Here is a 19,903-nt window from a genome sequence, read left to right as displayed (position 1 = left end):
GCGACAGCGGGTGGGGACAGCATTTCCCTCTATGCTCTTTTGCTGCTTCTTAATATCCTTCAGTGTAACATAATCCACTAACTACACTAGCAGATTTCACCCTTCTAAAGGATGCCCCTGAAACGAACTACTGAACAAGTAATCTGTGCATCAACTACAAAGGTTCTTCTATCAGCTGCTCAAACCACAATGATCTGACAGGGAAGTAAAAACACAGGCAAGTTCTTTGATAAGTAGCTTTCACTGTGTGTGGTGTGTGGAATTTGTTGAATACTTTAATGGACCCTTAGGCTACTTACACAGGTAATAGGAGGAATGCGAATGTGGTGGAGAGACTGGAATCAAGGAAGAAGTTTCCTTTTTTATTCCCTTATTCTATTAAAAAATTTTTTTTTCAACGTTTATTTATTTTTTGGGGGACAGAGAGAGACAGAGCATGAACGGGGGAGGGGCAGAGAGAGAGGGAGACACAGAATCGGAAGCAGGCTCCAGGCTCTGAGCCATCAGCCCAGAGCCTGACGCGGGGCTCGAACTCACGGACCGCGAGATCGTGACCTGGCTGAAGTCGGACGCTTAACCAACTGCGCCACCCAGGCGCCCCTTCCCTTATTCTATTTTTAAAAATTTGTGTTAAAAATGGTTTATGTATGATTTCTCGCTTTCAAAAAGTAATTTGAAAGATATCTATATTGTAACACTTATGAGTCAATGTCTGCATAAAAGAAAAGGGCTTTCCAAGATTGATCTTGGCCAAGTCAGGTATTCATGGGGTGGGGACCACCACCACAAAGGGTCTGGCACTGACCTTGGTTTCAATCATCTACGCTCCAGTCAGTCCCCTCTGCAACTTCCCTCCCTCAGAAGCAATTGTTTTATCCAACGTCACAGAACTTTTGGATTTAAACGGGAATCTAGGAGATGATCTAGGCTAAATTCTCACTTTCAAAAAATGAGGCTAAAGAACTAAATCTTTGCTAAGGGCGAGCATGAGCACGTATACACCGCCCTCCCGCCCCACCGAGTGATGGAGTTAAGGCTACAAGTCAGATTAAGTTGCATACGTTTTGGTTTCTCTTGTTTCTCTAACAGTTATCCAATGAATTTTGATGATGAGAGGGAGTAAAAGGGGAAAAATATGAAGAAAGGCCTTCTCCTTTCCAAATTATAAAGCCATTTGGACAACTGGCTGGTTAGTTTAGCTTTGTGACGAGCAGCCCTGCATCAAAACTGCCAGACTAGAGATTGTCCTCGTGAATAGTAACAGGTAATACAAACTGCAATGTTCACAATAAAATGTTTCTGGAGGAAAAGATAATAAACAGTTTAAGTCAGAGACACAAGCTTCTGTGATGGTGTAGTTTTTACTTAATTTCAATCAATTCAAAGTCTCAAGTTTTCAGTTGATAACAGCTAAGATTAGGCAATAACTTCTTTGTATAGTCTGTTAATATGTCTTATCAAAAATAACCCTGCTCTTATTCATTTCTAGATGGAAAAAATAGCTATGCATCATATTAGTTTATATGCTAAGCACTTAGAACACACGTATAAAAAAGATAACCAGGGGCGCCTGGGTGGTGCAGTCGGTTAGGCGTCCGACTTCAGCCAGGTCACGATCTCGCGGTCTGGGAGTTCGAGCCCCGCGTCAGGCTCTGGGCTGATGGCTCAGAGCCTGGAGCCTGTTTCCGATTCTGTGTCTCCCTCTCTCTGCCCCTCCCCCGTTCATGCTCTGTCTCTCTCTGTCCCAAAAATAAATAAACGTTGAAAAAAAAAAAAATTGAAAAAAAAAAAAAGATAACCAAACATGTGCCTAGGTAATAATATGTACCCCCAAAACAGGACTAGCTTCAATAACTTTTACTTTTCCTTCTTTCTAACTGACTTTTCAAAAAGTATTCTACTTTGGAGTAATTTCAGATTTGTGTAACAGCCACAAAGATAGCACAGAGAAGTCCCATATCTCCCTGACTTAAGTTTATCTACCTTTATTTTTCTATAAAATGAAATTGATGTCAAAGCAGGTACAAAGATTAGTGAACATAAAGATTTTCTGAGGGCACCTGGGTGGCTCAGTCAGTTAAGTGTCCTTTTGAGTCTTGATTTTGCCTCAGGTGATGATCTCACGGTTCGTGAGTCTGAGCCCTGCGCTGGGCTCCGCGCTGAGAGCATCTAGCCTGCTTGGGATTGTCTTTCTGCCCCTCCATAGCTCATGGGCTCTGTCTCGCTCTCTCTCAAAATAAATAAATAACCTTTTAAATTAAAAAAAAAAAAAAAAAAAAAAAAGATTTTCTGAAGAAAGACATGTTGGGCTCAGATTAAGACAGGGGAATAATCACAAGTATTTCTTCTTTTCCCTCATTTATATACACTGAAATGGCAGCAACGTCCTTTCTGAACAGGAGGAAATCACTGGGGACAGGATTCGCTCATTTATTCAACAGAGAGTACCGAGTTCTCACTGTGTACCCTGTAGGCACTGGCCTACCAGGGTGACCAGCTGGGCAACGTCTATCTACTTTAGTGGATTTTAGATACTGTTCAATGTTACCACGGCAGTAAGCTAGAAGTGGGATGGGGAAGGCAGGGTGACTGTATGATCACAGCTCTCCCTGAAGAGGTAGCGTTTTGACTAAGATCTGAATGAAAAAAAAAAAAAAAAAAAGAGACTGGCTATATGAAGACCTGATTTGGCAGAGATATATAAGAACACTTCTGGAAGCTGGAAGGCAGATGGAACAGCTCAGAGAAGACCGCAGGCCACAGTATTATTGCCGAGTGGGAAGCAGGCCTGTCCTGTACAACTTCGTGAAGAGTCTGTCCTTGCAGCACCAGTTACAAAGTCTGTATTCTATAAACAGTTCATTCTCCTTCCCCTAGTCCCCTCTGCTGCCCTGGGGCTATACAAAACTTGGGCCCAAAGTGGAAAGACTCTTCCCTTAAAGAATCTCAATGGACTCAGGGCAAAGACTCGTGCCTGCTGACACTTGGGGATCCCCCCGTTAAAGTTCTCTGCTAGATTACCCTAACGTCTGCCAATCAACGAGCCCTATGATCTGTGTACACAAAGTTTGCAAGCACCTTTCCGTTAACGTGACTCTTACATATGAAGAGACAGGCAAGGATCAAGAACACGACGTGTGGAAGGGAGACACCAAGACAAATTAATAAAAAGGGAGCCTATAAAGAAAACACAGGTAATTATTCCAGGAATACAGCATTGTCCTCACAGATATTCAAGAAGCTTCTTTCCATAATACAAAAAATTAACAGAGAATAAGAAGGGGCTCTAGGAAAAAAAAGACAAAAGCAGAAAAACAGAAGAAAAGTGGTATAAAGGATTACCCCCAGGAGTCCAATATCTGCCCGTACTCAGTTTAGGAAAGAGAAACACAGAAGGCAGACAGAAGGAGGGGTGCCTGGGTGGCTCAGTCGGTTGAGCATCTGATTTCAGCCCAGGTCATGATCTCACGGCTTGTGAGTTCGAGCTCCGTGTCAGGCTCTGTGCTGACAGCTCGGAGCCTGGAGCCTGCTTCCGATTCTGCGTCTCCCTCTCTCTCTCTGCCCCTCCCCTGCTCATGTTCTGTCGCTCCTGTCTCAAAAATAAATAAACATTAAAAAAAAGTTAAAAAAAAAAAAAAAAAAAGAAAGTAGACAGGATGAAATCAAAAGACTAGTGTAAGAGTTTTCTACAGACTTTCCACTATGAACTTCAGGATGAACGTGCTCACCAAGGAGCCAGCACGTTACTGTGAAATACAACGATAAGAATTCTTATCTGTTTTTAGAAAGAAAAACCACCAAAGTAATCCACCAATGAATAAGACTGGCATGAGACTTCATTAGCGACACTAATGATACAAGACAATGGGGGAGCATCATCCAATTTTGAAGGAAAATTATTTTGTACTTAGAATTTTAAAGCTGGCCAAACTGCATGATACAGTATGACACAGGCATTTTTCAGAAATACAAGAACTAGAAAATTTACCTCCCTTCCAAAGCAAGTTACTTGAGAATATGCTATAGCAAAATAATAAAGCCCAGAATGAAACATATCCAACACAGAGGAATTAAAAAAAAAGAAAAGCCAGGATTAAAATCAATCCAGAATACAGCAAAGCATAGATGACTTCAGGATGGAGTTAACCAAGGGACAGAAAAAAAGCAGGCTCAATGTCATTCTGGAGAACGCAGAACAGGTTAAATAAGCAATAAAAACACACAATAAAGGAGAAAAGAAAAGAAAAGCACATAAGAAAAGTACTCGATGATAAAATTCAGCCAAATAAAATGAGGCGGAATAAAGACTCCGTAATGGAAAAGAGGTGGTCAAAGGACTGTGGTAGTTGAGCACTGAATTCACTATAATACACAACCTGAGAATAAATGGTGGGAATTACAGCTGGCAAACAAAATTAATGTCATAAACATCAACAAGCCAGTAATAATAACGATGACAATGACATTTCTAAGATAGCTTATAAACTGAGAGGTCAGTGTGGAGGAAGTACAAGAGTACTAATTTCCCAGTCGTTCATTGTAGGGAGGTAACCAACACAGTCAAAAATTGAAAAGTGAATTAAGATGTTTCCAACTCCTACTTTTTCCATAATTTTTTCCCCTTAACTCTAAGGGGATCTTTTAGAAGTTAATATTTCTTTTGCTGAAAGAAACATTTGTCTGAAGCTTAAGGGTTTAGAAATTTTACTGTGCTTACTTCTCTTTTCAAGTAAAATTAAATTTAAAATACATGTTTACTTAGAATGCATAGTATGATCCCATATGTTTTAAAAGTTTTAAAATATCTATTTATCTGTCAGAGAGAGATGCTTGAAATAATACCCTCCTAGTGCTAACAATGGTATTTCTAGGTAAAAGAATTTTAGGACCATTTTTGTTCTTACTTTTATAATTTTCTGTAGTTGATTTACTATATAGAAATATGTATATTTTACAACAACAAAGCCACTTTTTAAATGTCATGGAATTTTAATTAGTTCTACTCACCAATAGCTTTGGTATAATGTCTCGCTCCAAGAAGTAATTCTGGGGCTCGGTACCAGAATGTTACGACTACTGGATCCAAATCTGCTAAAGGCTTCAAAGGTGAATTAAATAATCGGGCAAAGCCCATATCAGCTGTAAAAAAAGATAATAATAATGTTGAGTCAATAGATTTTTACAAATTTAATTGACTACTCTAATTTTACCATTGTTATTTCATAAGATAGGAAAAAAGTGCTAAATTTGCAGGGCAGGGGGAGTGGGCGGGGGGGGGGGGGGGGCACCAAAAACGTTTCATCCCTTTCAACAGCCTAAATATAAACCAAGTTTGAGATCTTCAATCTTGGCAAACTCTTGTCATTTGCTCTTCACCTGGGTTAGAGAGAGGCTCTGCTATCAGAGGTCAAGGGTGACCCTACTCCCCTGGGCAGATTTCTTTCCACCTGTCGCACCAATGCTGGGGACAGGGTTGTTAAGCTGCACGTCCATTCTTTGTACTGGTAATAAGCATTGAGACACCAGATCAGTTACAGTAAGGCCTTCCATTATTTGCATCAATAAGCCTTGTTCACTGGGATCATCAGAAGTTGACGATACAGTATGTTAACACCACTATTGCCCCCCATTTATTTTGGCTGAATTTTATTAGCTTAACTTTAAAGATTCATAGTAACTTTTTTAAGCTGGAAAAGACTTTTTAAAGGCCATCTGGTTCAATCGCCTCCCTTTTTTAAGAGGAAAAAAGAAGAAATTTTCAAAAGAAGAAATTAAATGATTTGACAAATGTCATAAACTCCTAGCTCAGAACGGGAGCTGTGGCATTTGACACACTTTAGTAAGTACTGTAGTTATTCAGGCATGGCTGTTTGTCCTACTACACTGTAATCTTAAAGGCAAAAACTGTCTTTTTTCATCTGTGTCTTTTAGAATCTACTGTCAGTACACGTAGCTTTTGTCAAATACATGTTGAATGAACAATCAATATTTATACCACCTATCAAAAATGTCAAGACTTATCCACCGTTTGTTTGGTTTTGCTCTCCTAATATACATTTTTAATGCAGTAGGCCCTTGTTTAACCTACTCAATTATGGAGGTTAAAAAAAAACAACACAGAAATTTGGCAAAGAATTAAAAACATGACTCACATTACTAAATACTGGTTTACAGAAGAACTAATATTTCTTCTTAAATGTAAATGCTTTAAGTCACTGGTATCCCCCCAAACTTGCTAACATCATATACATCATATAGAAGTATAATTCCAAACTAGATTTTAATTTGTTATATAAGGTCTCCCCAAATCTTATAGTAAAACCATGCCTATAACTACTAGTTGGCTGAATCTTTTCTATTTTGCATGCTTTGAACTTACATTTGAACTTGATGCAACCAAATTGGGCTTTTTAAAACACAAGTAAGGACTTAATAGCATTTGGTGACTCTATGCTAAGTACTGACAGGGCCTAGCTCTTAAAGGGAGTCAATGACTAGGAGCACTTTGAGGTGCATCAAATGTTTGTGATACTAAAAAATTTGCAAGGTTTGTACGATAAAAGAACATTCTAGGAGTCTAATTAAAAGCGTAAAGTGAGATCTGGGGACTTTATAGGGGAGGACAGGGAAGAGGGATTAGCAACACCTAGGTTTTTCTTTGTTGGCAAAGTGGTACAAATCAGATGATAATTCGGATCTATATTAAATCTTCAATCAGAAATCACTATTTACTTTTTTGTACACTCCCACAATCCTGCTGCCTTTAAATATAATTTAGTTACAACATTTCTTCTACCCACACACAAGACAAACTAAATAAATGCAACAAACACAACTTGGAAAAGACAATGAAAAAAATAACCAGTTAGAATAAATAAATTTTAGTTCTATCTTTATAGGTACCAAACCAGAAATGGGTAAAGTTTTGCTTCCATATATAAGAAAACAGAGCTATTAGAAAACACGCCAAGGTATAGAATGCTTGTTACTTTTTTTCCCCCATCAGGCAAAGGCCTTCTATAGTAAGACAGGCTAGTTTGAACTTAAGGTTCTGTACCTATCCAGCCTTAACGGTTTTCCTAGTTGGTAATTTCTGATCTAGACAAGGTCAACAGAGGCATATGTTCTGATCTAATCTGGCTCAGGTGAACAGAACTGATGGTATAATTACTAGTACGCTGTATGCCCTTGTGACTAAAGGTGAGGCTGGCTTCTAACAGGGATAGAAGCCACTCACCTCTATAGGCTATTTTTAATGAACACAAAGGTTTCTAAGAAACTTCCATGGTTTATTTTATAATTAGAACACTTCAATCTCTAAGGATTGTCTGACACCTTTTAAGAGTGTGAAACATTTTTCACTTTTAATGTAAACTCTTTAGAAATGGCTTTGATCAGATGGAACTACATGAATATATGCATATTATTACAGCAAAAATTAGAAGTGATACAGCTGCCTGCAAAAGTTTTAAAAGAGTGCTACGCTGTGACTTATCAAAGATAAAACATACCAATTTTTACTCTTCCTCGCTCAGGACCTTCACCCATAACTAAAATATTAGCAGGTTTCTGTGGAAACAAAATAGTGTTTTTTTTCAGTAGACAGTAGTGGTTTCTTTTAAATAGACAATATGCCAATATAACATAAATCCACCTTTAAAAAACCTCATTTACTCAAAAATTAAAATCGAACACAGGAAGTCACCAAGGAAACTTTGTGTATATATGCAAAGCAATATGCAAACTTCATGAAGGCCCAAATATGGCAGTGCTCTTCTGCATGTAGAGCGAAGGCTTTTCTTGGCCCTTTTATCAGTCTGTTTTCACTACTGTGGAGCATCTGACAGGAAGTTTAAATATTGTGCTTCCTGCCAACTTATATGTAAAATGCCCTGCAACTTTAAGGGAAAATGTTATCTTCAAAGATGACTTCAATCTAAGTAAAAGGAAGGAGGGAAGGAGCCACCTGATATCTCTGTTCTTTTCTTTTGAAATGGCAAAGTATGTACCTATGTTTAAACAAATAAATTCTAGAGAAATCAATTTACTAAAGTCTTTCCTACATGAATTAGCAAAGTTAAGAGGAATTTTCTATGACCTCAATGGCTTTGAGGTTTTTATGTTTAAATAAAAAGAGAAGCTAAAATTTAAAGGGAGATTTTACAGAAGTAAAATTTCAGACAGTGTTATAGTCTCTAAATTAACTGTCATCTACAATCTGTTAGAGTGAGTGATATCTACTATACTGACATGTGAGGTTCGCCCCCTCCTCAGCAAGAAGTAAGAAGAGGGGAAGACGGAAGGGAAGGGAAGGGGGTCGCGGGGGGAGAGCAACCCCCAAAACTTTCTCACCCTGCTAGCCTGTCTACTTGGTCTTTAATTCTACCAGTCTGCTAAACAGAAGTGAAACTAGATCAGAACGCCCTTCAAATAGATCAAAGGAACCTTAAAATTAAAGATTTTTATGAAAGCTGTTTACAGTAGTAACCAAGTCACAGGCTTACCTAACCATATTTGGTAACAGCCTCCATGCTATTACTGACAAAATGGAACACAGAATATATTATTCTATCAACTATTACAGATCAAAATTTTTTCCCCAGCAAAAAGAAAAGAACTGCTGAAATGGTAGCATATACATTTCAGAAATTACAACTCCCTACATTTTTCAAGGTGCGGAAACTAGGCACCAGAGAGATTAAAGGACTTGCCCTGTAAGTATAATCTACAAGATTGGGGCAACAGTAGAATCTACCCCATGTCTTAAGCCTAATGCTCCCTTCCTAATATATCATTTTGAAAGTAACTTTGTGAATCAAGTTTTTCAATTAATGCATACTATAATAACAATAACAATGATAATGATAATGTTTCCTTCAAGAAAAAGGTTTTGGAACCTCTATCATTAACACACACACACACACACACACACACACACACACACACACACCCCTGACCCCCTGGGATAACCTGCAAGGTACCAAAAGGAAGTACAGCACTAACAATACTCCCCAGGAGCTACCTGTAAGTACTGCCTAGCACAAATAAAATTGCTTTTGTGCACGATGTTCATCAATCACCCCTGGGTTACACTCTGCAGAGACTTTCAGAGCTCAGCCTACTTCAAAATGAAGTCAGATCTCTGAGACTAGTGTAAAGTGTTGAAGGCCCAGGAGGGCTTTCCAAGAGGAATCAGGCAGCATTTCTACTTGGCAGAGGGGAGAGGCTTGCTCTCAACTACCAATGTGGGCTTAGGAGGGAACTTCCACGCCTGTGCTAGAACTCTCTTATGGTCCACTGGGGCAGAACTCCCTAAACATCTCTTGAACCCATTCCCTACTCTTTAGCCCCAGTAGGATTCTTTCCCCATCAAATCCATCTTCTGCAATGTGGCCAGGGTCACCTTTGTAAGAGAGGAAGCTGATCATGTGACTCCCTGGCCTAAAATCTTCCACAGCAACACGGAAAATTCTTACAAGATTGGGTGAAAACAGCACAACACAAAATGATATATAGACTGTGATTACAAATAGGTTTTTAAAAAAGTACGATGAGTAAGAACTAGAAGAACCGAAAGAGTTGGTGACAGTGGTGTAGGTGAACCTTTCAAGTCTTTGAATTCTTTTGCCGTGCCTTATTACTAAAATATTATTTCTACTTTAGCCTCTCACCACCTGTGAATAAGACCCAAAGTCCTTATGAGGGGATGCAAGGCACCTGCAAGCTCATTCCCACCAATCTTTCCCGTCCCACCTGCCACCACCCACACTGTTCCTGCCACACTGTTTTCAGTGTCCTGTGACTAGACCTTTCAAAACTAAGTCATTGCTATCCCATTACTTCTGTCCCCAAAGACCTTTCCTTTGTTATTTGGCAAAATCTGATTCTCTCCCCACACCCCCCTTAATGACATAAATAGTACACGAATGTATTCTGATTGTAAACAATTCAGACCATAAAGTCACGTCTAAACTAAACGTTAAAGACCCTTCCTTCACCCACGGCTCCTGCTCCTCAGCCATACCCTAAGTCCCACCCCCTTCTCCAGAGATGCAGGTTGCTTAACTGGTTTGCTGTGATGGACTTTTACCACACTTCAGTGCTCAATTCTAAAATGCAATCTCCATATCTGGCAAGAGCAGAGCACATGGACATCTCTCTCCTCCTCTTATTTTAGATGTAGTGGAAAATCTTTTTTTTTTTTTTTCTTACTCATTCAGCAGCTGGGCCCATACCTGAGAAGCCCTAAGGTGAGTGGCATCAGTCAGCATGCTACAAGGTAAAGGGGGACAAACACCCTCTCTTGCTCCTCATTCTGTTCTAGACTCATCAGACTGGTTGAGTTCCAAACTTGGGTTTCAGCATGGGGTGGGGAATACACCGCTTCTCTGTCAAGGTCTGGTCTAATACTGGGGCTTGGGGCCACAGCTCTAGTTAATAGTTACAAATTGCTTTTCTAGGCAACTCACTGCCTATTTATGATCTGAAGCAGGTCTTGGGGATAAAAGCCATTACCAACATTACCTCTGTAAGTAAATTTAAAATTCAGTTTGGGCCATGCTATATAGTCACAAGCAAAACAGAATGGTGTTGTGTTGTTTCAGTAACACTATACACAACGGGTCCCTCCTCATGTTAGTTTCCACGGTAGCCTTCTATATGCCCCAGGGTATGATGTTTTGATTCAGTAGAGGTAAATCTAACACTAAATTTCTTTTATCAATATAATCTAATGGAAGTCTCAAGAGACAACAGGCAGAAAGGCCCTAAAGATCAAAAGTACTTTTGTTATTATTTCTGTTTTGTTGCGTAATCAGTATTAAGGAAGGCTTCAAAGACTTGATAATTTTTGTTTGTAGTTCACTCACATAGTATTCCCCAAAAAAGCTAATTTCTTTTTTCTTTCTTCTTTGTCTACTAGGAGAATCTGGTAGGGATTTTTAGCTCTAGAGCCAAAACTTCCAAGTAGTTAGTGACAATACATGAATCAAATTAGTAATAACCAGAACTGTGATAAACAGTCCATTATCTTTTATATGCTATCCAACATAATCACTTTGAAAGCATGTATAGAATTTTACATTTTAATGAGGCACGTACTCTATTAAACTATATTTCTGCTATGGAATCAGAGGTCCAACATGTTAGAAGTATTATTACATCATAGCAACATCTTCAAATATAGCTATGCTATGCACAGACATTACAGAGCACCTTTTATTGCCTATTGAACAACGAAATAAATCAATGAGATACCTGAAGTATACTTCTTGTTTGAAACTATAATATCCTCTATTGCTGTTTTGTTTCTCCCAGAAAAAAACAAAACAAAACAAAACAAAACAAAACAAAAACCTGTTTGTAATTAAAAGAACATGTCCTTGTTTTATAGGACAGGCTTATGGCTTTTCTTGTTTTCTGTTGGTATGCTTCCCCCAAAACTCAATTATTTCCTAAAGCAAGATGTTTGTATTACAGAGAAAACCATTCATGTAGAGGCATTCTCTTCTCCAGAATTTGTCATGCTGTGAAATAGTTCACTGATGACTTTGGCACACAGCAGAGATGGCAAATTGGTTTCATTTCAGGGGTCAATCCTGATTTAAAAAAAAAAAAAAAAAGGTTAAAGACTGCAGGGAGCTCTATCTTGAGAAAGACAAGAATTGGGCTGATCAGGAAACTGCCAATATCAGATATATCTGACAGAGGTGCAGAAGTGGAGAATGATAGCCTATCTGTCCCGATAACTGCCAAGACCTTATTTTAGGGGTGAAAATGGGGTCTTCATATGCGCACTAATGTGTCAAGGCAAAATGGAGACCTGCAGTCAACAGAAAAGTTTGATTCTTGATGGATCTATTAAAAAAAAACACAAAAAACAAAATACAGCTACCCATAAGAAACCACTGCCAGTGCTGTTCTCTAAGATTTATTCAGAATTTAACTTTCACAAAACATTGTACACTTTCTGGGGACACACATTCTAGATAATAACTTTCAGCTTGGTTGTTAATCAATATGTACAATACATACTAAAAACTTTCACTCTGATATACATATATGAGATTCAAATATGAGCAGCAAAGTCTTAAATAGACATATATTCGATAATTTAAAAAACTGTTTTATAAGAAACCTTGTAAGGAGTCGAGTTAGAAATTTGGAAATCCAGTGAATAAAGTCTGGAAGACCATTTATAATAGTTTCACTTTTTCTTCCAAGCTGTGAATTTTAATTTTTTACCTCTAATATTAAATTTTACCCCAGTATTGCTGCTGAACATCTTTAAGCTAAAGAAGAAATTATCAACTACTCTAGTAAAGTTAATTCTTGCTTTTTGTATAAATTCGAAAAAAAAAAAAAGTATAGAATTTTTTAACAAATTCTGCTTCCTGATGAGAAAACAGATGTTACTTTATAACCAGTAACTTCATCCTCTACAGTCAACAGTTCAAATACTCTACATTTATCCCTGTATTTGAGGAACTAAGAGGCAGTGAGGCCTAGAGATCAACAGAGCAGCAAGCCAGGGGCAGACAGTTTAGACTAATGGGTAGGGTAAATTCAGGCAAGGAAAGGCTTTGCACAGGTGATGACAGCTGACGTGTGAAAGCTCAGGAGCTGGTCTGGAAGATAAGCAACGGGAGACGGTGCCTCCAGAATTTACTAATGTCCTCTACTAAACCAGTGCAAGGCTGGGTCTGCACCCTCTCGGGGGATGGAGACAGCATGCACCAGGGCATCGAAACACATGAGTGCACTGACGAATCTTTTACTTAACTAACAAGTCTTCTTTTAGGGAGAATAGGAATTAGGTTCTTTGTCAGAGTCGATGCTAATCAAGATACTTTGAAACAAGCATTAACTACATGGCAGTAATCACGCTAATAATAGATGACAATTCTTCTCAATAAGCCTCTCCTACATCCCTCCAGTCCAGACCACTACTCTACTTTTTGTTTTCATCCAGGTGATACAAAAGTAAATAAAATGGTCTTTCACCAAGTTGTGAATATGATCATCATAAGTATTTCTGATAATAAACATGATTCACATTATTAGTTTAAAATTGCTATCTTTTAAAACTATAAATTTTGAATTTTTAACTTACAAAATTCTTAACCTGTCCATTTTAGGCAATTGAGGCATAAAATACTAGTTTAAGTGCAACAAGATCAATCTGGAATATAATGTCCTATTTTCACTGACACAACAGTCATTTTCTTACTGTCACAGACTACCAGAAACAATATTCATTTCATTAACAATGAAACATGGGGGCACAGAACAGAAACATGGCAACAGAAATAAACTTTAATTTTAAAGCAAAGCTAGATCTCATTTGTTCCTAATAAAGAATGTGTGGGTGCACATATTAATACATGTATGTGTATATTTTCTTATAGATGGAAATGTATTTTCCAAGTTGGATTTATTTAATTGTATTTTTGTAAAGTTTTAAGGTATGTTGTAACCATAGTTTAAGCAAAGAATCTAATAAAGTGCCCAATAAGAAAAAAAGTACCTATTACTCGAAGACTAGAAAACTGAGTAACATTAAGGAGATCAAATACATCTTAAGGGAGAGGTATTTAAGGGGCAGAGACAGGATATCAAAAATCTTTTAGTTTTCAAAATAGTTCCAGTTTCATTATTAAGAATTTAACTAAATTTGGGGAATGCAAGCTGGTGCAGCCACTCTGGAAAACAGTATGGAGATTCCTCAAAAAACTAAAAATAGAACTACCCTATGGCCCAGCAATTGCACTACTAGGCATTTATCCACGGGATACAGGTGTGCTGTTTCGAAGGGACACATGCACCCCCATGTTTACGGCAGCTCTATCAACAATAGCCAAAGTATGGAAAGAGCCCAAATGTCCATCGATGGATGAATGGATAAAGAAAATGTGGTGTGTGTGTGTGTGTGTGTGTGTGTGTGTGTGTGTATATCTCCATACACACACACCCCCACACACCCACACTGGAGTATTACTCGGCAATCAAAAAGAATGACATCTTGCCATTTGCAACTACATGGATGGAACTGGAGGGTATTGTGCTAAGTGAAATTAGTCAGAGAAAGACGAAAATCATATGACTTCACTCATATGAGGACTTTAAGAGACAAAACAGAGGAACATAAGGGAAGGGAAACAAAAATCATATAAAAACAGGGAGGGGTTGGGGCGCCTGGGTGGCGCAGTCGGTTGAGCGTCCGACTTCAGCCAGGTCCCGATCTCGCGGTCCGGGAGTTCGAGCCCCGCGTCGGGCTCTGGGCTGATGGCTCAGAGCCTGGAGCCTGTTTCCGATTCTGTGTCTCCCTCTCTCTCTGCCCCTCCCCCGTTCATGCTCTGTCTCTCTCTGTCCCCAAAATAAATAAATGTTGGAAAAAAAATTAAAAAAAAAAAAAAAAAAAACAGGGAGGGGCACAAAACAGAAGAGACTCATAAATATGGAGAACAAACTGAGGGTTACTGGAGGGAGGGGTTGTGGGAGGGGGGATGGGCTAAGTGGGGAAGGGGCATTAAGGAATCTACTCGTGAAATCATTGCTGCACTATATGCTAATTTGGATGCAAATTTTAAAAGATAAAAAATAAAATTAAAAAAAAGAATTTAACTAAATTTGCCAAAAAAAAGTATACCTAGTTTATATTTAAATCTGAAAATCACTGTAATTCCAAATACTATTCTAAACAATATTAATTTATATATTTGATAGTATAACAGTAATCAGTGAGTAATACTGTTTTGTGTTGTCTTCCCAAGTATTATTTTCTGGACAAATCTGGATGTTTGTACATTACACTTACTAACTACATTGTATTTTTCTATTAATAGACAGCTGGTTGTATTTGCCCCAAACCCCCACTTCTGGAATCAACCCTGATGATGCTCCCATTGACAATGTTTGTATAATTATACTTGCCTCCCTCAAACCCCAAACACCCTGACACATACACCAGGTAATTTCCTTGGGATGAAATCTCAAATGTAGAATTATCAGACCAAGTAATATCAAGAGCTTTATTGTTCTAAAACCAGAAGTTTTTCTTTAATGTTTATTTATTTTGAGACAGACAGACAGACAGAGAGGGGGAGACAGCATCCCAAGCAGGCTCTGCTGTCAGCCCAGAGCCCGACACTATGCTCGATCTCATGAGCCGTGAGCTGAAATCAAGAGTTGGATGCTTAACCAACTGAGCCACCCAGGTGCCCCACAAAAGTTTGTTTTGTTTTTTAAATTTCAAAGGTGGATACATGCTCAATGGATATAACTTGGGAAATAAAGTATAATGTGCTGATAATAGACGACTGAAAACAAAGCAACTGTATATAATCTCTAAACTAACAGAGGGCCACTATAAACATTATCAGTATGCCTTTTTATTTTTTCCTCCATATAAAAATAAAAAATGGCATTATACTAAATATATTGTTTGTACCCTCTTTCCTCACTAGTATATCATGAAGATTTTTTAGTCTGAAAATTACTTTCCTGATATAATCTTCATGAATCATATGGATTCCCTGTAACTTATACCAATTATCTCCTATTAAAATGTTGAGGTTGTTCCTAGTTTCTTAATAAAAGAAAAATAATGCCATAACAAACATTTCTGTATGTACCTATGATAAATTCCTAGAAAGTCAAATTATTTGCATAAATGTTATAAACATTCTTAAGGTTTTTTTGGATACACATTAACAGATTTTGCCCTTGAAAGGTTCAAGTATCAATTTTATAAATTCAACATTCTTTTATACCATTAAGTATGATAAAAGCAATCCTCAAAACCAAAAGCAATGTGTATCCACGTAAGATTTTATAATTTTTATTAGCTTGATACATAACTTAAATATTTTAATTTGAGGATCTTTCATTGATACGCATGTTATGATTTACTCTCTCTAGATTTACCTAAGGGGGCTTAGGTTACTAAACTTAAATATTCACATCAATTCTCTATATTCTAGTTAGTAAAGGTAGATTCAATTATTTTTGCCATTTTTCTAATATATTACTTTCTTCTTGCTACAAACTTTACGTTTTATATTTTATAAGAGCATTTATACTATTGTTTTCTATAAGAGTATTTTTACTCTTGTTTTTACATTTCAGCATATCTATCATATCTTTAGTGATAGTCAGGAATTTACTTGGTTAGGAATTTACCTCCAGCTAAAACTAGATTATCTCATTTTTTAAAAATATTTTTTTTAATATTTATTTTTGAGAGAGAGAGAGAGAGTGAGCAAGAGAGTTGGGGAGGGGCAGACAGAGAGAGACAGAATCTGAAGCAGGCTCCACGCTCCAAGCTGTCAGCACAGAGGTCAATGCGGGGCTGGAACTCACAAACTATGAGATCATGACCTGAGCTGAAGTCGGCCGCTTAACCGACTGAGCCACCCAGGCGCCCCTACCATCCAGATTTAACCATAATATTTTCGTATATTTTCTTTTGTTGACGTATTTTTCACTCAGTATTTTACTTCCACTATGTTGAGATCTGCTTTCTCTCTTAACGTTATAACAACATTACTTACACTTACCATAATTTTATTACTTTTTTACACTTAAATCCAAGTTAGTTAAAATATAATGTAATAATTATTTCAGGAGCAGAATTCAGTGATCCATCACTTACATACAACACTGAGTGCTCATCCCAAGTACCCTCCCTAATGCCCATCACCCATTTAGCCCCTCCCCTTAGCAGAGCCCTCGGTTCGTTCTCTGTATTTAAGAGCCTCTTATGGTTTGCCTCCCTTTCTGTTTTTATCTTATTGTTTCCCTTCCCCCATAAACATAATTTAAAAAGATTTTTCTTTAATGTTTATTTACTTTTGAGGGAGGGAGAGAGACAGCAGGAGCAGGAGCGAGGGAGGGGCAGAGAGAGAGAGAGAGAGAGAGAGAGAGAGAGAGAGAGAGAGACAGAGAATCCAAAGCAGGCTCCAGGCTCCGAGCTGTTAGCACAAGGGTCTCAAACTCACGAGCCATGAGATCATGACCTGAGCCGAAGTCAGACGATCGACTGAGACCCCCAGGCTCCCCCACCCATGAACATAATTTTAAATGGCTACACAATGGGTCAATTTTTCTGCATGTTACAATTTGCACATTTTCCAGTTGTTACACAGGTACATTTTTTCAATTTGTCATTATCAATAATGCTGTGATGGCCTTTTCATCATTTTTTAGTAATATCCATAAGAGAGTGTTAAAAGTAGGATTGCTAGATCAAAAGGAATGATTTATTTATTTATTTATTTATTTATTTATTTATTTATTTATTTGAGAGAGCGTGTGCACCTGCATGAGTTGGGGAGAGGGACAGGGGAAGAGAAAGAATCTTAAATAGGGCTCCACACTCAGCATGGAGCCCGACGCAGGGCTCAGTCCCACGAGGGTGAATGCAACCCTTTATTTTTCTTCTTAATTTTTTCTGTTGTTATTCTTTACTTCTTCCTACCTTTTACCTACTTTTTTATTTTTAGATTCTCCTCTTCCTCCTTACCATGAAGGCCCAGACTACCTGATTTTGCCAGCCGGTGTTAATCAAAAGGAAAAAAAAATAAAAATAAAAGAGAAGATCAATCAGAAGAAGAGAGAGGTCAGGGTCATACATTCTGATTTTCTGACTCTACCTTGTGAGGCCTACAGCTATGTAACAAGTGTACCGTACTAAGACAGAACACTAGTCACTGCTGGAAATGCTGAATGGTGACAGCATGGTTACTGCCACATGCATTACCAAGAATCACTACACCGTGTAACGAATGGGAATGGTCACTTCTAAGATGCCTTCCAACTTTATAGTCTATTAGTTTATGAAATTAGGGAACACAAAAAAATGCTCTTCATTTCAAATGGTATATGGTGTTTACATACACAGATTTTTAAACTAATGATTAAAAAAATTAGCAGTCTATCTCCCATCATTTACATTTTCGTTAAATAGGCATCTTGAATTGTACTGACCTAAATTACAAGCCTATCTGTAGTTTGAAAAGGCCATGAATTCAGAGAATTGAAACTAATCTTAGACACTCACACATCTATTGTGGCAAAGGGAGTTAGGGATCCTTAGATTATACACCTACTTAAAAGTATTATATCTATGGCATGATATATATCTGAAGGCAAATTATACATAAATAATAAAAATGGACATAGGTTATTACAACAAAGGGACACTCTGAAAAACAAGTAAAATCCTAACTGTACTAGGGGCAGGAAACTTTAATAAAGAAATATTTCTTCAACAGTTAATTCAATAACTATTACTAATTTAATATCTAATTGTACCTGAGGAAACTTTTAGTTTTACTCAATCTAAAAAAAAAATCCTATGTGTTGATTACAACATTTATAAAAATTTACTCAAAGTCCTGAACTTTTATGTTGAACTGACTTTGAAATACGGCTAGCTGCATGTGCTTATTTCTGTAGGACGACTTACTTTTACCCTCTTATATAACCATTTCTCATTTGCTTGTATCCAGTAAAGACATACAGTTATCAAACTGAAAAAGACGGAAAGATATATATGGCCAAGGGAGCCTGTGATCTAAACAGGTTTAGATAACAATTTTAGCTGAGATAAGACAAAATCTTATCTAATATACTCTATCTTTAAAGATTAAATTACTTTGACAAATCTTCATTAGTCTAGAAGACAATATAATACTCTAATACTCTAAAAGGCCTGACTCTACTATTAGAAAGCTAGACTGGAATATTAATTTTTATATGTTTTTCAGAACATAATACAAAAAATTCTGAAACTTATTTTTAGAAAAAGCATTTCTTGGTATTTTGACTATAGACAGTATGTATCTCTCTTTTCCTAATGTAAAAGTCTAAAGGCCAAAAGAGAAAAAGGATATATTAACACTATATCCAGTAGTAATAACTTGTATCAGGGACCTGGTAAATTCTTGTCTTTAATATGATTCAGGGGCGCCTGGGTGGCGCAGTCAGTTAAGCGTCCGACTTCAGCCAGGTCACGATCTCGCGGTCCGGGAGTTCGAGCCCCGCGTCAGGCTCTGGGCTGATGGCTCAGAGCCTGGAGCCTGTTTCCGATTCTGTGTCTCCCTCTCTCTGCCCCTTCCCCGTTCATGCTCTGTCTCTCTCTGTCCCCAAAATAAATAAACGTTGAAAAAAAAAATTTAAAAAACAATGATTCAAAAGTCCTTTAAACAAAACCTTCCCAAATCTGTCCTGTTTTTGGAAACACACTGCTCTGGATGATAGTAAATTTTGTTTATAGAAAATGGAAGCAGTTGGGGCACCTGTTGGCTCAGTCCATTAAGCATCTGACTCTTGATTTTGGCTCAGGTCATGATCTTGCCGTAAGATTGAGCCCCGTGTCAGGCTCTGTGCTGACACCATGGAGCCTGCTTGGGATTCCCTCTCCTTCTCCCTCCCTCTGCCCCGCCCCCGCTTAAGCACACTCTCTTTCTCTCCTTCGAAGTAAACAAAACATTTTTAAAAAATATGCAAGCAGTTATGTAAATGATATAAAGATGTTATCCCATCAATTATGTCAAAAGAAGAGAAAAACAGAGAAAAGATATATCAGACTCAAAACTCTGATAATCCTCTACTTCTACTGAATTTTCAGGATCCCTCAAAAATATCGTCTTAAACTCTTAAAAAAAAAAAAAACCCAAAAACCTTGACGAGATTATTTAGAATAACCCTTCTTGATTGGTGAGAAATTTGACTAAAAATATTCTAGCAGTGTGTTGATAAAGTATCTGAAAAGACTCATTCAGAATGTAAAAGTAGCCTAACAAGCAACATGTAAACCAAATAGCAGCATTTTTATTGCCAAGTTGTAACGTGTCTTTATAAAATGTATGACATTTGCAGCTGCCATTTAGTAAAATCAAGC

At 37.7% G+C, this 19,903-nt stretch overlaps 1 protein-coding gene across 5 annotated transcripts in view; it reads right to left on the bottom strand.

Annotated features, from left to right (window-relative positions):
- Positions 1 to 19,903, bottom strand: part of CDK8 (cyclin dependent kinase 8) — a 114,527-nt gene that overhangs the window by 13,750 nt on the left and 80,874 nt on the right. For 4 of the 5 annotated variants that reach the window (XM_047861024.1, XM_047861031.1, XM_047861016.1 and 1 more), the window contains 2 exons: positions 7,512 to 7,569; positions 5,008 to 5,139 (listed from right to left, as the gene is read on the bottom strand). In XM_047861024.1, the coding sequence (XP_047716980.1) occupies positions 5,008 to 5,139; positions 7,512 to 7,569 (190 nt within the window). The remainder of the gene's footprint in view (positions 1 to 5,007; positions 5,140 to 7,511; positions 7,570 to 19,903) is intronic. The other variant, XM_047861049.1, reaches the window with a different exon arrangement.

Source organism: Prionailurus viverrinus, chromosome A1 (genome assembly GCF_022837055.1).
Source record: "Prionailurus viverrinus isolate Anna chromosome A1, UM_Priviv_1.0, whole genome shotgun sequence".
In the NCBI taxonomy this organism is placed as follows: domain Eukaryota; kingdom Metazoa; phylum Chordata; class Mammalia; order Carnivora; family Felidae; genus Prionailurus; species Prionailurus viverrinus.
Note: the sequence above shows the minus strand (reverse complement) of the source record. Positions and strands in the feature narration are given on the sequence as shown.